General features: G+C 31.6%; 1 protein-coding gene across 1 annotated transcript in view; it reads right to left on the bottom strand.

The window, feature by feature from the left end:
* Nucleotides 1-631: 631 nt before the first annotated feature.
* The window catches only part of LOC127707379 (TPR and ankyrin repeat-containing protein 1-like), a 129,916-nt gene continuing 113,552 nt past the window's right edge, over nt 632-16,995 (bottom strand). The window contains exon 30 of the mRNA XM_052211867.1: nt 632-9,615. Coding sequence (XP_052067827.1) covers nt 9,457-9,615 — 159 coding nt within the window. The 3' untranslated portion in view covers nt 632-9,456. The remainder of the gene's footprint in view (nt 9,616-16,995) is intronic.

The following is a 16,995-nucleotide window of genomic DNA, read 5'->3' as shown; positions in this document are numbered from 1 at the left end:
CCAAAGCAAAGCCCCAAAATCATTCAGATGGAGAAATGAAATAGGAGAGGTATAACAACATCAGCGGAGTATAAAGAATATCTGAAAGCTTAAAAACAATCTCTCAAGTAGTTTAAGGACAATTGCAGATGAAAAAGTCGTACAAAGCATGGACAAACAAATGAGCAGACTCCTACATCACTATACACTGCTTGCTTCGGAAAGCTGGGGGTATAATGAAAATCAATACAAGTTCCAATTTATATAAGATGCAAGAGAGGATAGTGATGGGAACCTTCAAAGAGGGCCTTGCTGCATGTAAATACCTTTTTTTTTTTTATTGAAATAATGGTTATTCCACATACAACAATTTGCTCATGTGTGTCCAATTTTAACTTTTTTTTTTAACCATGATCATCAATGTTCCATTTTCTTCCATTTAAAGTAAAGTAATGGTGAATTATCATGACAATTTTCATCCTTGAACTTGGTTTTAAAGTTAGAGAGCATAATCAATTTTTTAACATATGCCTAGTGGTGGCTAAGTGGAACAGAGTTTTTTTAACCATACTTTCAATGTATGGTCTTCTTCGTTTTACTTAATACACCTTCTAGTACGGATTAATAATCAAAATAATTTTTAAAAAATACAATGTTTTAAGAAACAATTTATTTGAAATTAAACAAAAATTAACAAAAACAACCTCAGAAACATTTTTACAAAATGTTCTCAAAAACATATTTTATAAAGAAAAAACTTCTTAGCAATAACATATTTACATTTGTAGTGTGATGTAATCATGTAACTACATATAATATTGTGTTCTATATAGAGAGTGGAATATGAACATTATAAAGCTATTATCAACTGAACTTATCTAATATTTCAACATTTCACAAAGGCAGAGTTTGAAAAATCAAGACAAACAGGGAATCTAAAATCTAAAAATTACGTGATTTCACAGTACACAAGTCTAAATAACATGCTCCGCTGGGCGCAGCTTGATACGACCGCAGAGGTCGAACCCTGAACAGTTGGGGCAAGTATGGACACAACATTCAAGCTTGATACAGCACTGAATTTGGATTGTGATTAAATATTTGACACAGCACAGGTTTCTGACACAGAATGAATGTGGTCTAAGAACTTAAAATTTTTTAATTTACCTATTCAAACCATATCATTATATTTGCTTTTATATATAAATCAGAAATAACCAATTTAAAATGGAAAATTTTAAAGAAAAAAATATCCCCCCCCCCAATTTTTTGAACCCCCTTATGATTCATCACCCCCAAACTCAATCCCAGCCTTCCCTTTGTGGTATGGTACCTGCAGTACAATTTCAGAGAGATCCATACACTTGAACACAAGTTATTGTCTGGAAACTAGAAAAATGCTTGTTTTTGGCCCCAAATTCCTAAACATTTAGGGCAACTACCCCCAAACTCAAACCCAGCTTTCCCTTTGTGATATGGAACCTTGTAGTACAATTTCATAAAGATCCATACACTTACAAGTTATTGTCCTGACACTAGAAAAATGCTTGTTTTTTGCCCCCAATTCCTAAAATTTTGAAGCAATTACCCCCAAAATCAATCCCAGCCTTCCCTTTGTGGTATGGTACCTTGCAGTACAATTTCAGAGAGATCCATACACTTGAACACAAGTTATTGTCTGGAAACTAGAAAAATGCTTATTTTTGGCCCCTTTTTCCTAAACTTTTTGGGCAATTACCCCCAAACTCAATTCCAGCTTTCCATTTGTGATATGGAACCTTGTAGTATAATTTCAGAAAGATCCATACACTTACACACAAGTTATTGTCCTGAAACTAGAAAAATGCTTGTTTTTTGCTCCTTTTTTTGGCCCCTTATTCCTAATATTTTGAGGCAATTACCCCCAAAATCAATCCCAGCATTCCCCGTGTGATATGGAACCTTGTGGTACAATGTCAGAGAGATCCATACACTAACACACAAGTTATGTCTGGAAGTTACAAAAATGCTTATTTTTGGCCCCTTATTCCTTAACTATTGGTACCATAATCCCCAAAATCAATCCCAACCTTCCTTTTGTGGTATTGAACCTTATGGTAAAATTTCATAGAGATCCATTCACTTCAACTAAAGTTAGAGTACGAAAACCAATGTGTCTTCGGACGACGACGCCAACGTCATACCAATATACAACCGCAAAATAAAAAGGGTACTGACTGGTTTTCATATGCTCATGGCTATTACCTTTTTAAAATGAAATGACCATAGGTAAACAAAAATTGTATTACTTATTATCACATGGCTTAGGGTTAAAAATTGATGGAATTATCTGATATAAAATGGCTAAATTAAAAAAAAAATTAGTGATTACCTGATTCCAGGGATATAATTTAGAGGTCAAAGACAGCCTAACTCAAATTAAGTCAAAATAGTATGTGTTATTACAAAGCAAGACTTATTTAAATATCCAAAATAGTAATACAAGGTTAGAACCCCCAAAATTAAAGACTTAATTTAATCCCATTGAAATTGGTTAAAAGATTTGTATTTATTTTCAATTGAAGATTTCTTGCTATTGTGCAATACTGGTGTGTATCTCCTGCCATATCAGTATTTGTTGCTTTTATATATAAATCAGAAAAAATGAAAAATTTAGAGAAAAAAATTTTTTTTTTGAAAATTTGAAGATTATTTTCTTTTCAGGAAAAATGTATAATTTCAGAGAGTGCAATAAACTTTAACACAAGTTATTGTCTGGAAACTAGAAAAATGCTTGTTTTTGGCCACTTTTTTGCCCCTAATTTCTAAACGTTTGGCAGTTAACCCCAAACTCAATCCCAGCCTTCCCTTTGTGGTATGGAACCTTGTAGTACAATTTCAGAGAGATCCATACTCTTAAACAAAAGTTATTGTCTGGAAACTAGAAAAATGCTTGTTTTTGGCCCTAATTTCCAAATGTTTAAGGCAATTACCCCCAAACTCAATCCCAGCCTTCCCTTTGTGGTATGGAACCTTGTAGTACAATTTCAGAGAGATCCATACACTTAAACAAAAGTCATTGTCTGGAAACTAGAAAAATGCGTGTTTTTGGCCCCTTTTTGCCCCTAATTCCTGAACATTTAGGGCAATTACCCCCAAAATCAATCCCAACCTTCCTTTTGTGGTATTGAACCTTCTGGTAAAATTTCACAGAGATCCATTCACTTAAACTAAAGTTATCGTCCGGAAACCAAATGTGTCTTTGGACGACGACATGATAGCATTATATGAACGCAAATTTTTTACAGTTGTATAAAAAGTCAACATTGAGAACGTCTGAAGCTGTCAGACTGAATTGAATATTTAATTAAGATGAGCTTGTTCATCCTATATGCTGGTAAAAAACTAAGTAGGCTTGATAAAATTTTTCCCAGTAGCAGTACATTAGATGTAAGACAATCTTATTAAGTTTGCCCTTTTCAAATTACCATTGATTTTTTCTAAAGAACTACACTTCATCAGTAACTGTCCTGTCTGACACAAAATTGCAGTTTAATTAATAAAACTAATTAATCAATCAAAGCAAGTTTCCTAGTAGCTTACAGTTATATATATACATCCATATTCATAAAGGGTACTTAAATAGTCAATTCTCTGCTGAAGTAATCTACATTTATATAATGCCAATAAATATGAATGTATTAAATTATTTTGTAAATTTCTGATGATTTCTACTTTAATACCATTTATTCAAAAAAAGCTTTTTTACCCTAAAATATATTTTTTTTCCTTTTCTATACATGTGACAACCTTATGAGACCATAACAAAAGATTAGTACTTTTCATTGGTAATTTAATTCACAGCAGAATTGTAAATGTTAAGTGGAGATATATACTAAAGATTCACTTGTCTCCACAAGGCTTTTAATATAATAAGTATATTTTCATTGATTCCATAATACAATATAGGTGCACAATAAATGAACATTTTCAGTAAACATAAAATTCATTTGCACAAGATTTTAGAAGCAGATGGAAAGGCAAGGCTGGCCAAGCTTTTCTCTTGTTTTGTAGCAATCATCCAACAATATACATATATTATTTTTATCCTGGCACTTTAATGTTTTTAATTCCAAATTGTTTTCTTAGGTTTTATACAGAAATCAACATGGTTAAACACAAACTGCAGAGAGGACCCAAAATTGAACAGTAATGTTAAAACTGCAATTCGCTCAAGGCTAAAGCAAGATAACAAAACACTTTATAACTAGAGGCTCTCAAGAGCCTGTGTCGCTCACCTGTATTTACTGATGCTTTGGAAATCATGAATAAACTGCTTCGCTGAGCGCAGCTGGATACGCCCGCAGAGGTCCAACCCTGAACAGTTGGGGCAAAAATGGACACAATATTCAAGCTTGATACAGGTCTGAATTAGGATTGTATCAAATATTTGACATATTATAGGTTTCTGAATAAATGTAGTCAAAGAACTTGAAATTGGTTATATGAATTGAATTGAAATTATATTCAATTAAAGATTTCTTGCTGTTGTGCAATACACTGTTGCGCAATACTTAGTAAATCTGTTGTCAGACTATAAACAATTAAAGTTCACAATTAATTCTCAATGTCATATTAGAAATTTATGAAAATGTAAAGGGAGCTTACATCAAAAGATATAAACAATTCACCAAAGTTTCATGAGAATTGCTGACAGCATTTTTGAGTTATTGTCCAAAACGGGAAAATCCCCCCTTTTTTAATGAATAAAACCCCATAACTCAGAAATGTAAAATGTAAAATTTATAAAATTCTAAAAGGAGCTTACCTCAATAGATATAAACAATTCACCAAAGTTTCATAAGAACTGCTGAAAGCAATTTTGATTTTTTGTCTGAAAACTGGAAAATCCCCCTTTTTTTATGAATAAAACCCTGTAACTCGAAAACGTAAAATCTAAAATATATAAAAATCGAAAGGGAGCTCATGTCAATAGTTATAAACAATTCACCACAATTTCTTGCAAGTTGGTGAAAGCATTCTTGAGTTATTGTCTGAAAACTGGAAAATCTCCCTTTTTTTAATAAATAAAACCCCATAACTCGGAAACGTAAAATCTAAAATTTATAAAAAACGAAAGGGAGCTCACGTCAATAGATATAAACAATTCACCAAAGTTTTATGCAAATTGGTTAAAGCGTTTTTGAGTTAATGTCCGACATGTTGACGACGGACGGACAGACGGACGGACGGACAGACGGACGGACGGACGGACAGACGGACAGAGGTATACCATAATACGTCCCGTAAACGGGCGTATAAAAATAAGGTTAAAATCATAATTAATAGTATTAGATATTAGATATTATAATGATATCTAAGATAATAACAAAAAACTGCAAAATTTTTGTAAAATTACTAACTCAGAGGGCAGCAACCCAACAACGGGTTGTCTGATTCGTCTGAAAATGTCAGGGCAGATAAATCTAAATCTGATGAACATTTTTGCCACCTGTCAGATTTGCTCTAAATGCTTTAGTTTCAGAGATATAAACCAAAAACTGCATTTTACCCCTATGTTCTATTTTTAACCAAGTCGGCCATGATGGTTGGAAGGCGGGGTCATCGGACAAATATTTGTAACTAGATACCCTAATAATGATTATGGCCAAGTATGGTTAAATTTGTCTCAGTAGTTTCAGAGAAGAAGATTTTTGTAAAAGATTACAAAAATTTACAAAAAATTGTTAAAAATTGACTATTAAGGGCAATAACTCCTAAAGGGGTCGTCTGACAATTTTTGTTATGACAACTTATTTGTAGATCTTACTTTGCTGAACATTATTGCTGTTTACAGTTTATCTCTATCTATAATAATATTCAAGATAATAACCAAAAACTGCAAAATTTCCTTAAAATTACCAATTCAGGGGCAGCAACCCAACAACAGGTTGTCAGATTTGTCTGAAAATTTCAGGGCAGATAGATCTTGACCTGATAATCAGTTTTACCCTATGTCAGATTTACTCTAAATGCTTTGGTTTCAGAGATATAAGCCAAAATCTACATTTTACCCCTATGTTCTATTTTTAGCCATGGCGGCCATCTTGGTTGGTTGGCGGGGTCATCGGACACATTTTTTAAACTAGATACCCTAATGATGATTGTGGCCAAGTTTGGTTAAATTTAGCCCAGTGGTTTCAGAGGAGAAGATTTTTGTAAAAAGCTAACGACGACGGACGCCAAGTAATGAGAAAAGCCTTTGGGCCAGGTGAGCTAAAAAGAAACAAAAACATATTTTCTGCCATTTGCACAATAGTTGGCTGATTGCAGTATAAATCAATTTACCAAGATTTTATTGACTACCTGAATAGACAGGACCTCAGATCAAAATATGATTCATAAAATGAATAAAACACTGGAAACATTATTCAAATACTGATTTTTCAAACAGTCTTACAATTAGAAGTTTGCAACTCATCCAACAAAGGTATTATATTGACCTGCTACAGTATTTACAAAGGTACATATTTGAGCAAACTTTAAATGAAATTTAAAAAAATATTTCCTCTTTTCCCCAACTTCCCATATACTTTCTTACAAACCACATCAGTATGAAATCAGAATATCGGAGCTAAAAAATATAATTATTACATGTATTTCTTTATATTTCTTAACCAACAAAATAAAATTTTGAACAAATTTTAATTACTATACAAAGGGTTGCAAACAATCTTATATAAGAATATTGGTATTTTATAGGCTGTTGCTTTGAATAATAAAATCTGGTTGTATAATGATATAGAGTATTTTCCAAGTGGTCAACCTAATGCTGTGAAGGTGCAATGATACTACTTGAGACAGAGTGGTCCTAATATGTGATAAAGTCCACAATTTGGTTTGTGTAAGTATTACTTTCTTTAAATTTGATTCCTCTTTATTGAAACTGAAAAATACCCAACCCCTTAAAAAGAAAGTTTGATCAGCTTTCTTGTAGTAAAAACATAAGTAGGAGGTCAAGGAAGGAAAATTCACATTATTAAATTTTGAATTGTGGGTTGTGACTTAAGGATGTTCACTCCTCTTGTTTTTGAATTTTTGCCAGATATTCGGAATCCTCTGGTTTTATCCATGTAGTGCCATTAAAACTTTTTGCCCACTAACCCCTACTTTTCTTTTCATTATTTGATTAAATATAGTTTAAAATGCCATCTTTGAAAATCTTATTAAATCCTTGTTATTTTTACATACTTTTAGACAGAAAAAAGGTGCCAATGTTAAAAGTATGAAAAATCTAGAGAGATTCATTTCCCGCCAAATTTTCAATGGCTTATATATCGAAAATAAGCACACGGACCCTTCATTTTTATCTGCTTTCTTAGTTCCTTTATTTATATACTATCAATTTATAACAGTCTTTTTTAAAGCTTGTTATTTTGAAACAGAGTAGCGAACATCCTTAATAAAAGATTCAAGCTACACAATAAAACCTGTTTACTTGTTTGCTACAATAATCACCAAATTGTAACTCGCCCCTGATATTTTACATAACAATCAGTAGAATACCTTATAATCAAGACAACAGTTTACAAGCTGAAACAACCTTTTTGGAAATTCAATTTTTTAACCATTTCAAAAAGTTGTATAATGATGAAAAGAAAAACAGACTTTTAAATATTAACTTGGTTATAAGATGTTGACAAAATGTAGTAAAACTAAGCAATTGTTGTCATTTCTTAAAGGAACATAAAATTTATAACATCATCCTTGAAATATCAAAGAATATTTAAATCTGACTACTGTTAAAACTTTGCATATACCTATGAATTATTTAACCCAAAATTTACATAATTTTTTTTATATGATTCAATATAAGGCCAAATAAGGCTTGTTTTTTTTTTTTATCCTTTTCATAAAGGGGAAATTGCTACCTCTGACCAACCCATATTAACAATGGATTTCATACTGTTTTTATCTGGATCAATAATTCATAATTATCAAACACAATAATTTTGTTTCCATCAAACCAGGAACATATATATTGACGGGACTTGACACTACCTGATTGTCGTCGATTTAATCGTCGTGCCATAGTTAATAAAGATACGATACAGAAACGGACATGTGTTAAAAACGGACTCGCTATTATCCTAATAATTTCTGATATTATCAATAAAATGTCATTCAAACTAGTTTTATAGTGATGCTAGTGTATCAAACTTGTATTCTGTCACTTCAAATTTGTTAAAATCGCAAGCATTTCATCACAGAATTGTGCAGAATGCAAACAAGGTAATAAAAAAATGGCGGCCATTGCCGCGATGATTTACAAATTCCCAAACTATTATAAAACACTTCACATCAAATAAATAAAACTTATTTTGGTAATTTTATATGACAAAATATATCTACTAAATGATAAAACTTGTATTTATTTACAATTAGAGTTATGTGGTTTATTTGTTGAGCAGTTCTGATAGTTTTTCAGTCAGACGCTACCAAAATCCGTAAATCTCGGGGAGTCCGAGATTTTATCAATTTTATACTGAAAAGCGTATCAGATTCATTTCCCGTTAGATATACTGTTCCCAGATCAAACATGGGAAAATATTGAACTTAAACAAAGAGAAAAGTGCTTATGATTTTGGCCAATAATATTTGAACAAATAATAACTTCGCGGGAATCTTCTCTTCTTCCATAACAGAATTAATCATACATTTTTTTATATACATGTGCAGAGAAGATTTTTCATTCATTCCAAATACTGCTCATTGTTAATTAAATGTTTTAAAATTCATCATCATAATTAGGAATGCCAAAGACTACATTATACCCATTGATTCAAATAGCACAGTTCTTGATATTTAAAAAAAAAGACCTCTTGTAAACAGTTTGTTAAACAGTAATAAAAGTTGAAAAAGACTGTCAGAGTCACTCACAATAATTGCCACTGAGATAGACAGTCATTTATTTGGTTCACTGTGAAATGTAAATAAGTCAGTTTTACATTTTGTTGTTACAATAATCACATATTTAATTAGATTTATTTTTTTCCCCACAAAAGATTTCTTAAACAATGCTTTTTTGTGTGAGAAAAATAGTAGGAATATAACATAATCTGTTCTTACATACAAGGTTCCTTGTACTTTACAATACACTTTAAAAAAAAATAGTGCAGGATGGAACACTTTTGTCAAAGTAAACAGGTTATTAGTTCTGTATAAATGTAAATAGAAACCAAAATATTTCATGTCAAAGAAAAAAAAATCTATATATTAATCATTTCTTTTTTTCCAAATTCCATTTTACTTAATCACATCAGGAAATTACTATAAAACAAACAAAATAGGATCTCAAGAAACACTTAAGCTTACAAAACTATCTTCATAAAGCAACATCTTTATCAAATATAAATAAAATATCAAAATTAAAGGCAAACATGCATTAAGGGACGGTATTTATAAATCTTTTGATCTGATTCATAAACATGATTTCCTTCATTTTCCACGTCTTTTTCCTGCCTGTTTGTACTTGCTGTTGACAAATTCTTTAGTCTTTGGTCCAGGCACCACTGGCTCAAAATCGTCATAGTTGTCAGCATCATTATAATCATCTTCCTGTCTATATTGCTGAACTGGTGTCTTCTTTGAAGAGACCTGGAAAACAAAGCTTCTTTAAAACACGCTTGCATTGATTTGGGATTACATTGCACATGTGTTTTTTTTGGTTTAAGTTTGATTTTCTAAATCCCTTTTGTTTTGTTTTTGTCTTGGTTTATTATATACTAATCACAATCTTGATAATTTAGTAAACAAATAAAAATAAAACAAAAACAAAACAAGTCTTTTCTCCACCAATTTTCGTGGTTTTCGTTGGTATAGAACAACCACAAATTTCAATATTCAATGTAGTACACATTTTCTAAAGTTTATATGCAGACTTTGGCAACACCACCAAATCAAATATCCAAGAAACTACAATTTTTCCTTCATCCAAAATTGGTATCCACATAAATAAATGAATCCACAGTATTATGATAGAAAACAGAGGAAAACCAGGTTATTTGATTTACTTCTATAGGTTGCACTTTGTAAATACAGCTGTTTCTCAAACCACGCCTCTTTTGGGGAGATATAGAATATTCATAGATAATTAATTTTGTTTCCCAGTTATGATCTCTAGGTTTCATCTCATAGAGACATAACTTGGGAATGTTACCAGTAAATATACATATGCATATTGTCTATATAGAAATCTGTGGTAATCCTACAGTCAAGGTGGGGATAGTTAAGAAATTAAGTGTTAGTTTAAACTCTTAGAAGTTCAGGGCATATAAACGTTGAAAATATGCCGCACAGCCCTATATTTTGACCTTTGAAAAAAATTGTAGTGCATATGAACTTTCCATTCTAGGATATGATTTTTTTCAAAACTTTATAGTAAAAGTGGTACAGTTTTAGCCGTAAAAGGAGTTCCTATGGGAAATTGCATTGTCAATATTTACAGAAATGCAACATTTAGGGACAACCATAAAACTATCTAAATGTAAATGAACTCACAAGTATGGTAATTATTGTAAAAGTAATATGCAAATTATATGGCATGGATATGACAAAATATCAATGAAGCATCAACTACTGTTGAGTTTTTATTTTTTCTATAATACTGAATTTCCCCAGTCACCCTTGGTGGAAAAAGAAGAAGAAAAAAAAAGAATGTGTATGATGTCATAAATCTATGTCAGCGAGACAGAAACCAAACAACAAAATGGAAAAATTAGATGAAGCTAAAAAATATTAAATTTACGGAACCTGACAAAATACAATTATTATTATGACTATAAATTTTCTCTATTCTCATTGGCTAAAAACGTAAGGAATTGTCTTTAATAAAACATTATATTCACCATGGGAAAAATCATCAGAGGTTATTAATATGAGAATTGGAACAGCTAACATGTACCTACATTTTTTCCAAAGTCAACGTTAAAATCAAGAAGCAGTTATCTTGAGCAAATACTAGAAAATTGGAAATGGATAAAAAAGTAATATAATAAAATATCATATCTCCTCGGTTGATAAATCATTTTATCATATACTTAGTGTAAATAACTTATAATTTTTACAGTATGATAATAGCATTAAATTTACGTGAATTCCATATTTTTTTAAATTGTGCTTAGCAGGCTGATATGAAAAATTTATCAACTGCTTCCCGCTAATAAGGCATGCCTTTTCGTAACGTTATCGCATGGCATTTCAACATTACTCGGATGTATTACATTTGGCGTTCGTCGTCCGTAAACTTTTCTACTTGAGAACCACTTAAAAGGATCAATATATTAAACTGTTATTTTTCTCCATTGTTGAAGCATATGATAAAAAGATCATAACATGTTATTTTTCATATCAGATGTATTATCAGTCCAAGAGCCAATTATTTCAATTTATTGTTTGGTTGCTATCTCATTAATTATCTCTTTCTATTCATAATACAATCTATTTTTTTTTTAAACAAGCATTCTGAGAGTATTGCATGGCAATACATAGTCCCCTACTGGTTAAGAATTCATTGTAAATAAATAAATAAATAAACAAAGGAAACAGATGGATTCATGACAAAATTGTGTTTTGGTGATGGTGATGTGTTTGTAGATCTTACTTTACTGAACATTCTTGCTGCTTACAATTATCTCTATCTTTAATGAACTTGGCCCAGTAGTTACAGTGGAAAATATTTTGTAAAAATTTACAAAAATTTACAAAATTTATGAAAATTGTAAAAAATTGACTATAAAGGGCAATAACTCCTCAAGGGGTCAACTGACCATTTTGGTCAAGTTGACTTATTTGTAGATCTTACTTTGCTGAACATTATTGCTGTTTACAGTTTATCTCTATCTATAATAATATTCAAGATAATAACCAAAAACGGCAAAATTTCCTTAAAATTACCAATTCAGGGGCAGCAACCCAACATCGGGTTGTCAGATTCATCTGAAAATTTCAGGGCAGATAGATCTTGACCTGATAAACAATTTTACCCCATGTCAGATTTGCTCTAAATGCTTTGGTTTCAGAGATATAAGCCAAAATCTACATTTTACCCCTATGTTCTATTTTTAACCATGGCGGCCATCTTGGTTGGTTGGCCAGGTCACCGGACACATTTTTTAAACTAGATACCCCAATGATGATTGTGGCCAAGTTTGGTTTAATTTGGCCAAGTAGTTTCAGAGGAGAAGATTTTTGTAAAAGTTAATGACGACGATGACGGACGACGGACGCCAAGTGATGAGAAAAGCTCACTTGGCCCTTTGGGCCAGGTGAGCTAAAAATTGAATGAAACTATATGTGAAATATTCAAACTTAACAAGAGTCAGTCAAAATTACAGCAAATTTGACTTTCCTTAATTTACGAAAAGAGGCAGAGGGATACCAAGCAGGATTTAAAAACCAATAGTCAAAGCAAAACAGACACAAGTATGACCAAAACAAAAACACTACTAAGAAACTAAAATTCAGCATCATAAACCCCATCAAAAATCTAAAAAATTGACATTGCTAAAGCAATCAAGGGTCATAACTCCTGAACAAGTCACATAAGTTAAAATTGTCAATATCAAACCTGACCTCCATTTTGTCACCCAAATCAACATATTAAAAATATTAAATGGTTTTCAACTTATCACAAGGAAATTACATAAATAAGCTTTTCATTAAATTAAGGACCATCATCTCATAATGTCAAATCAAAATCAAACGTATGTCATGATGAAAACATATTAAAATTTGAAAAGATTTGTTTGAACAGAAACTGAAAAATTTACAATTTTCCAAGTTATAAAGGGTTATAACTCTAGAACGGTTAATGACATACTGCTAAAATTTAAACTCTCTCTGTGTGTTGTAGTTCTTAGCATTGTGTATGAGTTTCATAAAATTTGAATGAAACAAACTTTAGTTAGAGTGCGAAAACGAAAAAAATAGGAGGAGGGGCATTAAGGCCCCGTTTTGGCCCAAGAAAATAAAATGTTAGACAACTATTTCAAATTAGCATAAAATTTTTGGAAATGCACAGAGTCAAAAAATATAAATGAAACACATAAGAATTTTTATCTGATGACGTCACAATTACATCATGATATGTATCGTTTTCATGAAAACGATGAAAAATACAGAATTTATGTAGTTTTCAATCATTATTTCCATGGCCAAAACATCGTGCACAGCCAAGAAACAACAAAATAATTGAAGAGAAGTTTTATTATAACTATTGACATAATCTCACCAAGTATAAAGTTGTTTCTTAGGTGTGCACATACTTTGCCTATCTAAAGTATACTTAAAATTTGATGAAAAACAAGGAAATTGATTAAATTCTACGAAATATACAAATTTCGTCATGGTCTGTTGCCATGGTAACTCGATAAATGTGAAATTTCTTTTATTTTCTGAATAACTTGTACCTATGTCTAGTAAGAAAAAATTTAAGATTATGTATGATAACTTTGAAATTTGAAGTAATAATTGGACCAAATAAGGGCTTTATTGCTCATACTCCTTTGCAATCTTCCAATTTATAAAGAGGCATATTTCTAGAACGGTAAGTGACTCACTGCCCAAATTGGAACTCTGCCTGCAATTTTTGGTTCTCAGCATTGTGTATGAATTTCATTAAATTTGAATGAGATAAACTTAGAGTGAGGAAACAAAAAAATTGCAATTTTCCAAGTTATAAAGGGGGACTCCTCTAGAACAGTAAGTGACTCACTGCCAAAATTCAAACTCTGTCTGCAAGTTTTGGTTCTGAGCATCATGTATGAGTTTCATAATATTTGGATGAGATAACCTTAAGTTAGAGTGAAGAAATGTAAATGGGACAGACGGTCAAGAGTAACACTTAATGCCCAAATTGCCTACTGCGGGGGCATAAAAAACATATTATAATTTGAAAAGGATTGGTTGAAAAGTTCTGAAGTTATCACACAGAAATATCATTAAGGTGCATTTCCCAATTAATTCCAAAACTCCCAAAGGGCATATTAAAAAAAATAAATGTGGTCATGAGGAACATTTCGCAAAAATTGTGAAGGATTAGATGAACAGTTCTCAAGTTTACACACAAAAATGGTTTGGAGCTGCCCACCTGCCATACTAACAAGAGTGCATACACAGAAATGTCTAGCCTGCTTTACTTATCATGATTGAATTTCATACTATAAACCGAATATAATTAGACTTTTGCTTACAGTATCTGAGAAACAGACCTGAATATGAAAATTGAACATTGACCAATGAACCATAAAATGAGGTCAAGGTCAGATGAACTATGCCAGACAACATGAAAACCATGCAATCATTACATACACCAAATATAGTTCACCTATTGCTAATAGTATCTGAGAAATAGAAATAATTATGAAAACTTAACATTAACTAATTAACCATGAAAATGAGGTCAAGGTCATATAAACCCTGCTAGACAGATATGATCACCTAACAATCATTCCAGAAACCAATTGCAGTTGACAAATTGATAATAGTATCTGATTAACATAAACCATGAAAATTTATCATTGACCATGACAATGATATCAAGGTCAGATGAAAGCTGCAAGACAGACATGTGCATCTTACAATCATTCAATGCATCAAATATAGTGGCCCTATTGCTTACAGTATCTTGAGAAATAGACCAAACTGAAAAAAATTAACATTATCCAATGAACCATAAAAAAAATTTGTAAGGGGTTCCACGTAACCCTTCGTCTCGCCTGTGATTGCTGCTGTCAGTGTAAAAGTGTAATGTTGACTTAAAAAGTGAGTTCATTTATCAGTAAAATACAGAATTTAAAAAAAAATTCAAACTTTTTCTTTATATGCTATTTCATGGTCTTGATGAAAGCTGCAAGACAGACATGTGCATCTTACAATCATTCAATGCATCAAATATAGTGGCCCTATTGCTTACAGTATCGAGAAATAGACCAAACTGAAAAAATTTAACATTATCCAATGAACCATAAAAATATTTGTAAGGGGTTTTGCGGAACCCTTTGTCTCGCCTGTGATTGCTGCTGTCAGTGTAAAAGTGTAATGTAGACTTAAAAAGTGAGTTCATTTATCAGTAAAATACAGAACTTTAAAAAAAATTCAACGTTTTTCTTCATATGTTATTTCATGGTCTTGAAGATTAGCTTCTGTCCAAGTTTCATAACAATCCATGAAGGTTTCATATTTATCATGTCAAAAAAGTTTAATCTCAGACTGTATGTAAATGTTAACTGTAAAAAACCTAAGTCCATCTACTAGAAAAATACTGAAAATGAAAAAAAAACCTTTTAAAATTTTACTTATTTGATTATCTCTTAATCATAAAAAAAGCTTCTGACAAAGTTTCATTTAAATTCTATGAAGGTTTGACAAAGTAATTGATGTGTAACAATCTTTAACCCCAGACTGTATCTACTTGTTAAATGTTAAAAAAACTAAGTCCATTTATCAGTTAAATACGGAAAAATGAAAATAAATATTTTCAAAATTTTGCTGACTACTGTATTTTGGTCATAGCTAAGCTTCTATCCAAATTTTATAAAATTCCATGAAGGCTTGACAAAGTTATTGATGACTGAAAAACTTTTACCTCAGACTGTATCTACTTGTTAACTGTAAAAAAACAAGCATTTTGAGAGTATTGCATGGCAATACATAGTCCCCTACCGGTTAAAAATTCATTGTACTGATACAAAATGCTAACTTGATCTATAACTTGTCATGGTGTAAACTATATAACAATTATCAATCGATATCATCATGCATGACGAAAAGTGTGGAAAACTGATTATTTTCATGAAGTCTGAGGACCATAACTCTGCAAAATAATCATCTGAACCAAACGAAATTCAAACTTGATCTGTAATTTGTCATGGTAAAACTATATATCAAATATCAAATCAATATATCCAAGCATAACAAACAAAAAGTGTGGAAAACTGATTAATTACGTGAATTTTCTAAGTCCAAGGACCATAACTTTGCACAAAATCGTCAGACCGAAACAAAATTCAAATTTGATCTCTTACTGGTCATGATAAACTATATACCAAATATCAAATCAATATCTTCAAGCATGAAGAAAAAATGTGTGGAAAACTGATTTGCGGAACTGACGGATGGACAGACAGACAGACAGAGTGCAAACCTAAAGTCCCCTTTGACTTCGCCGGTAGGGTAGGGGACTAATAAATAAGTCCATTTATCAGTAAAATACAGAAAAAACGAAAATAAATAATTTCAAAATTTTGCTCTGACTACTGTATTTTGGTCATAACTAAGCTTCTGTCCAAATTTCCTAAAATTCCATGAAGGTTTGACAAAGTTATTGATGTCTAAAAATACTTTAATCACAGACTGAACCAAAATGTTGATGCCGCTGACGCCTTCACCGACAACGGAATCTAGGATCGCTATATCTTGCTTTCGCAACAAAGCTTGACAAAAAAGGTTAAGGTCATATGAAACCTGTCAAAATTGGTGTTAACGTGAAAAATCTGATAAAAAATCTCTAGACAGTTATTTGAATAAAATTATGAATACTGTTGATATTCGTATATCTCATTTTGAAAACAATTCTGAAATTAATAATAGGGTTCATGATATACCGATTTCTAGAATAAAAAATAAACTCCAAGTACTCGCAAAGCGGTTTGTGTTCGTACCGGCAGACAAAGCAGCCACCAATGTAGTGGTGGTGTGACGCATTTACTACACAGAAGTTCTCCAAAATGAAATTATCAATTCTTCTACATTCAGGTCTGTATGCTCCACAGAGAGTCAACTTGTAAACAAGCATATCACAGCCACTACCCAGCTTAAAGCCTCTTTCGAACATTTGAAAGTCCCGACTATGTACTGGTTACCTAAATTACACAAACAACCATTTAAATTTCGTTTCATCTCTGCATCTAGTAAGTGTTCTACTACTAATCTGTCAGTGCTTCTAACTACCTCCCTTACTACTATCAAAGAACTTGT

This window comes from Mytilus californianus, unplaced genomic scaffold (genome assembly GCF_021869535.1).
Source record: "Mytilus californianus isolate M0D057914Y unplaced genomic scaffold, xbMytCali1.0.p SCAF_1, whole genome shotgun sequence".
Lineage (NCBI taxonomy): Eukaryota > Metazoa > Mollusca > Bivalvia > Mytilida > Mytilidae > Mytilus > Mytilus californianus.
The sequence above is the reverse complement of the archived record's forward strand: the minus strand, read 5'-3'. Positions and strand labels throughout refer to the sequence as shown.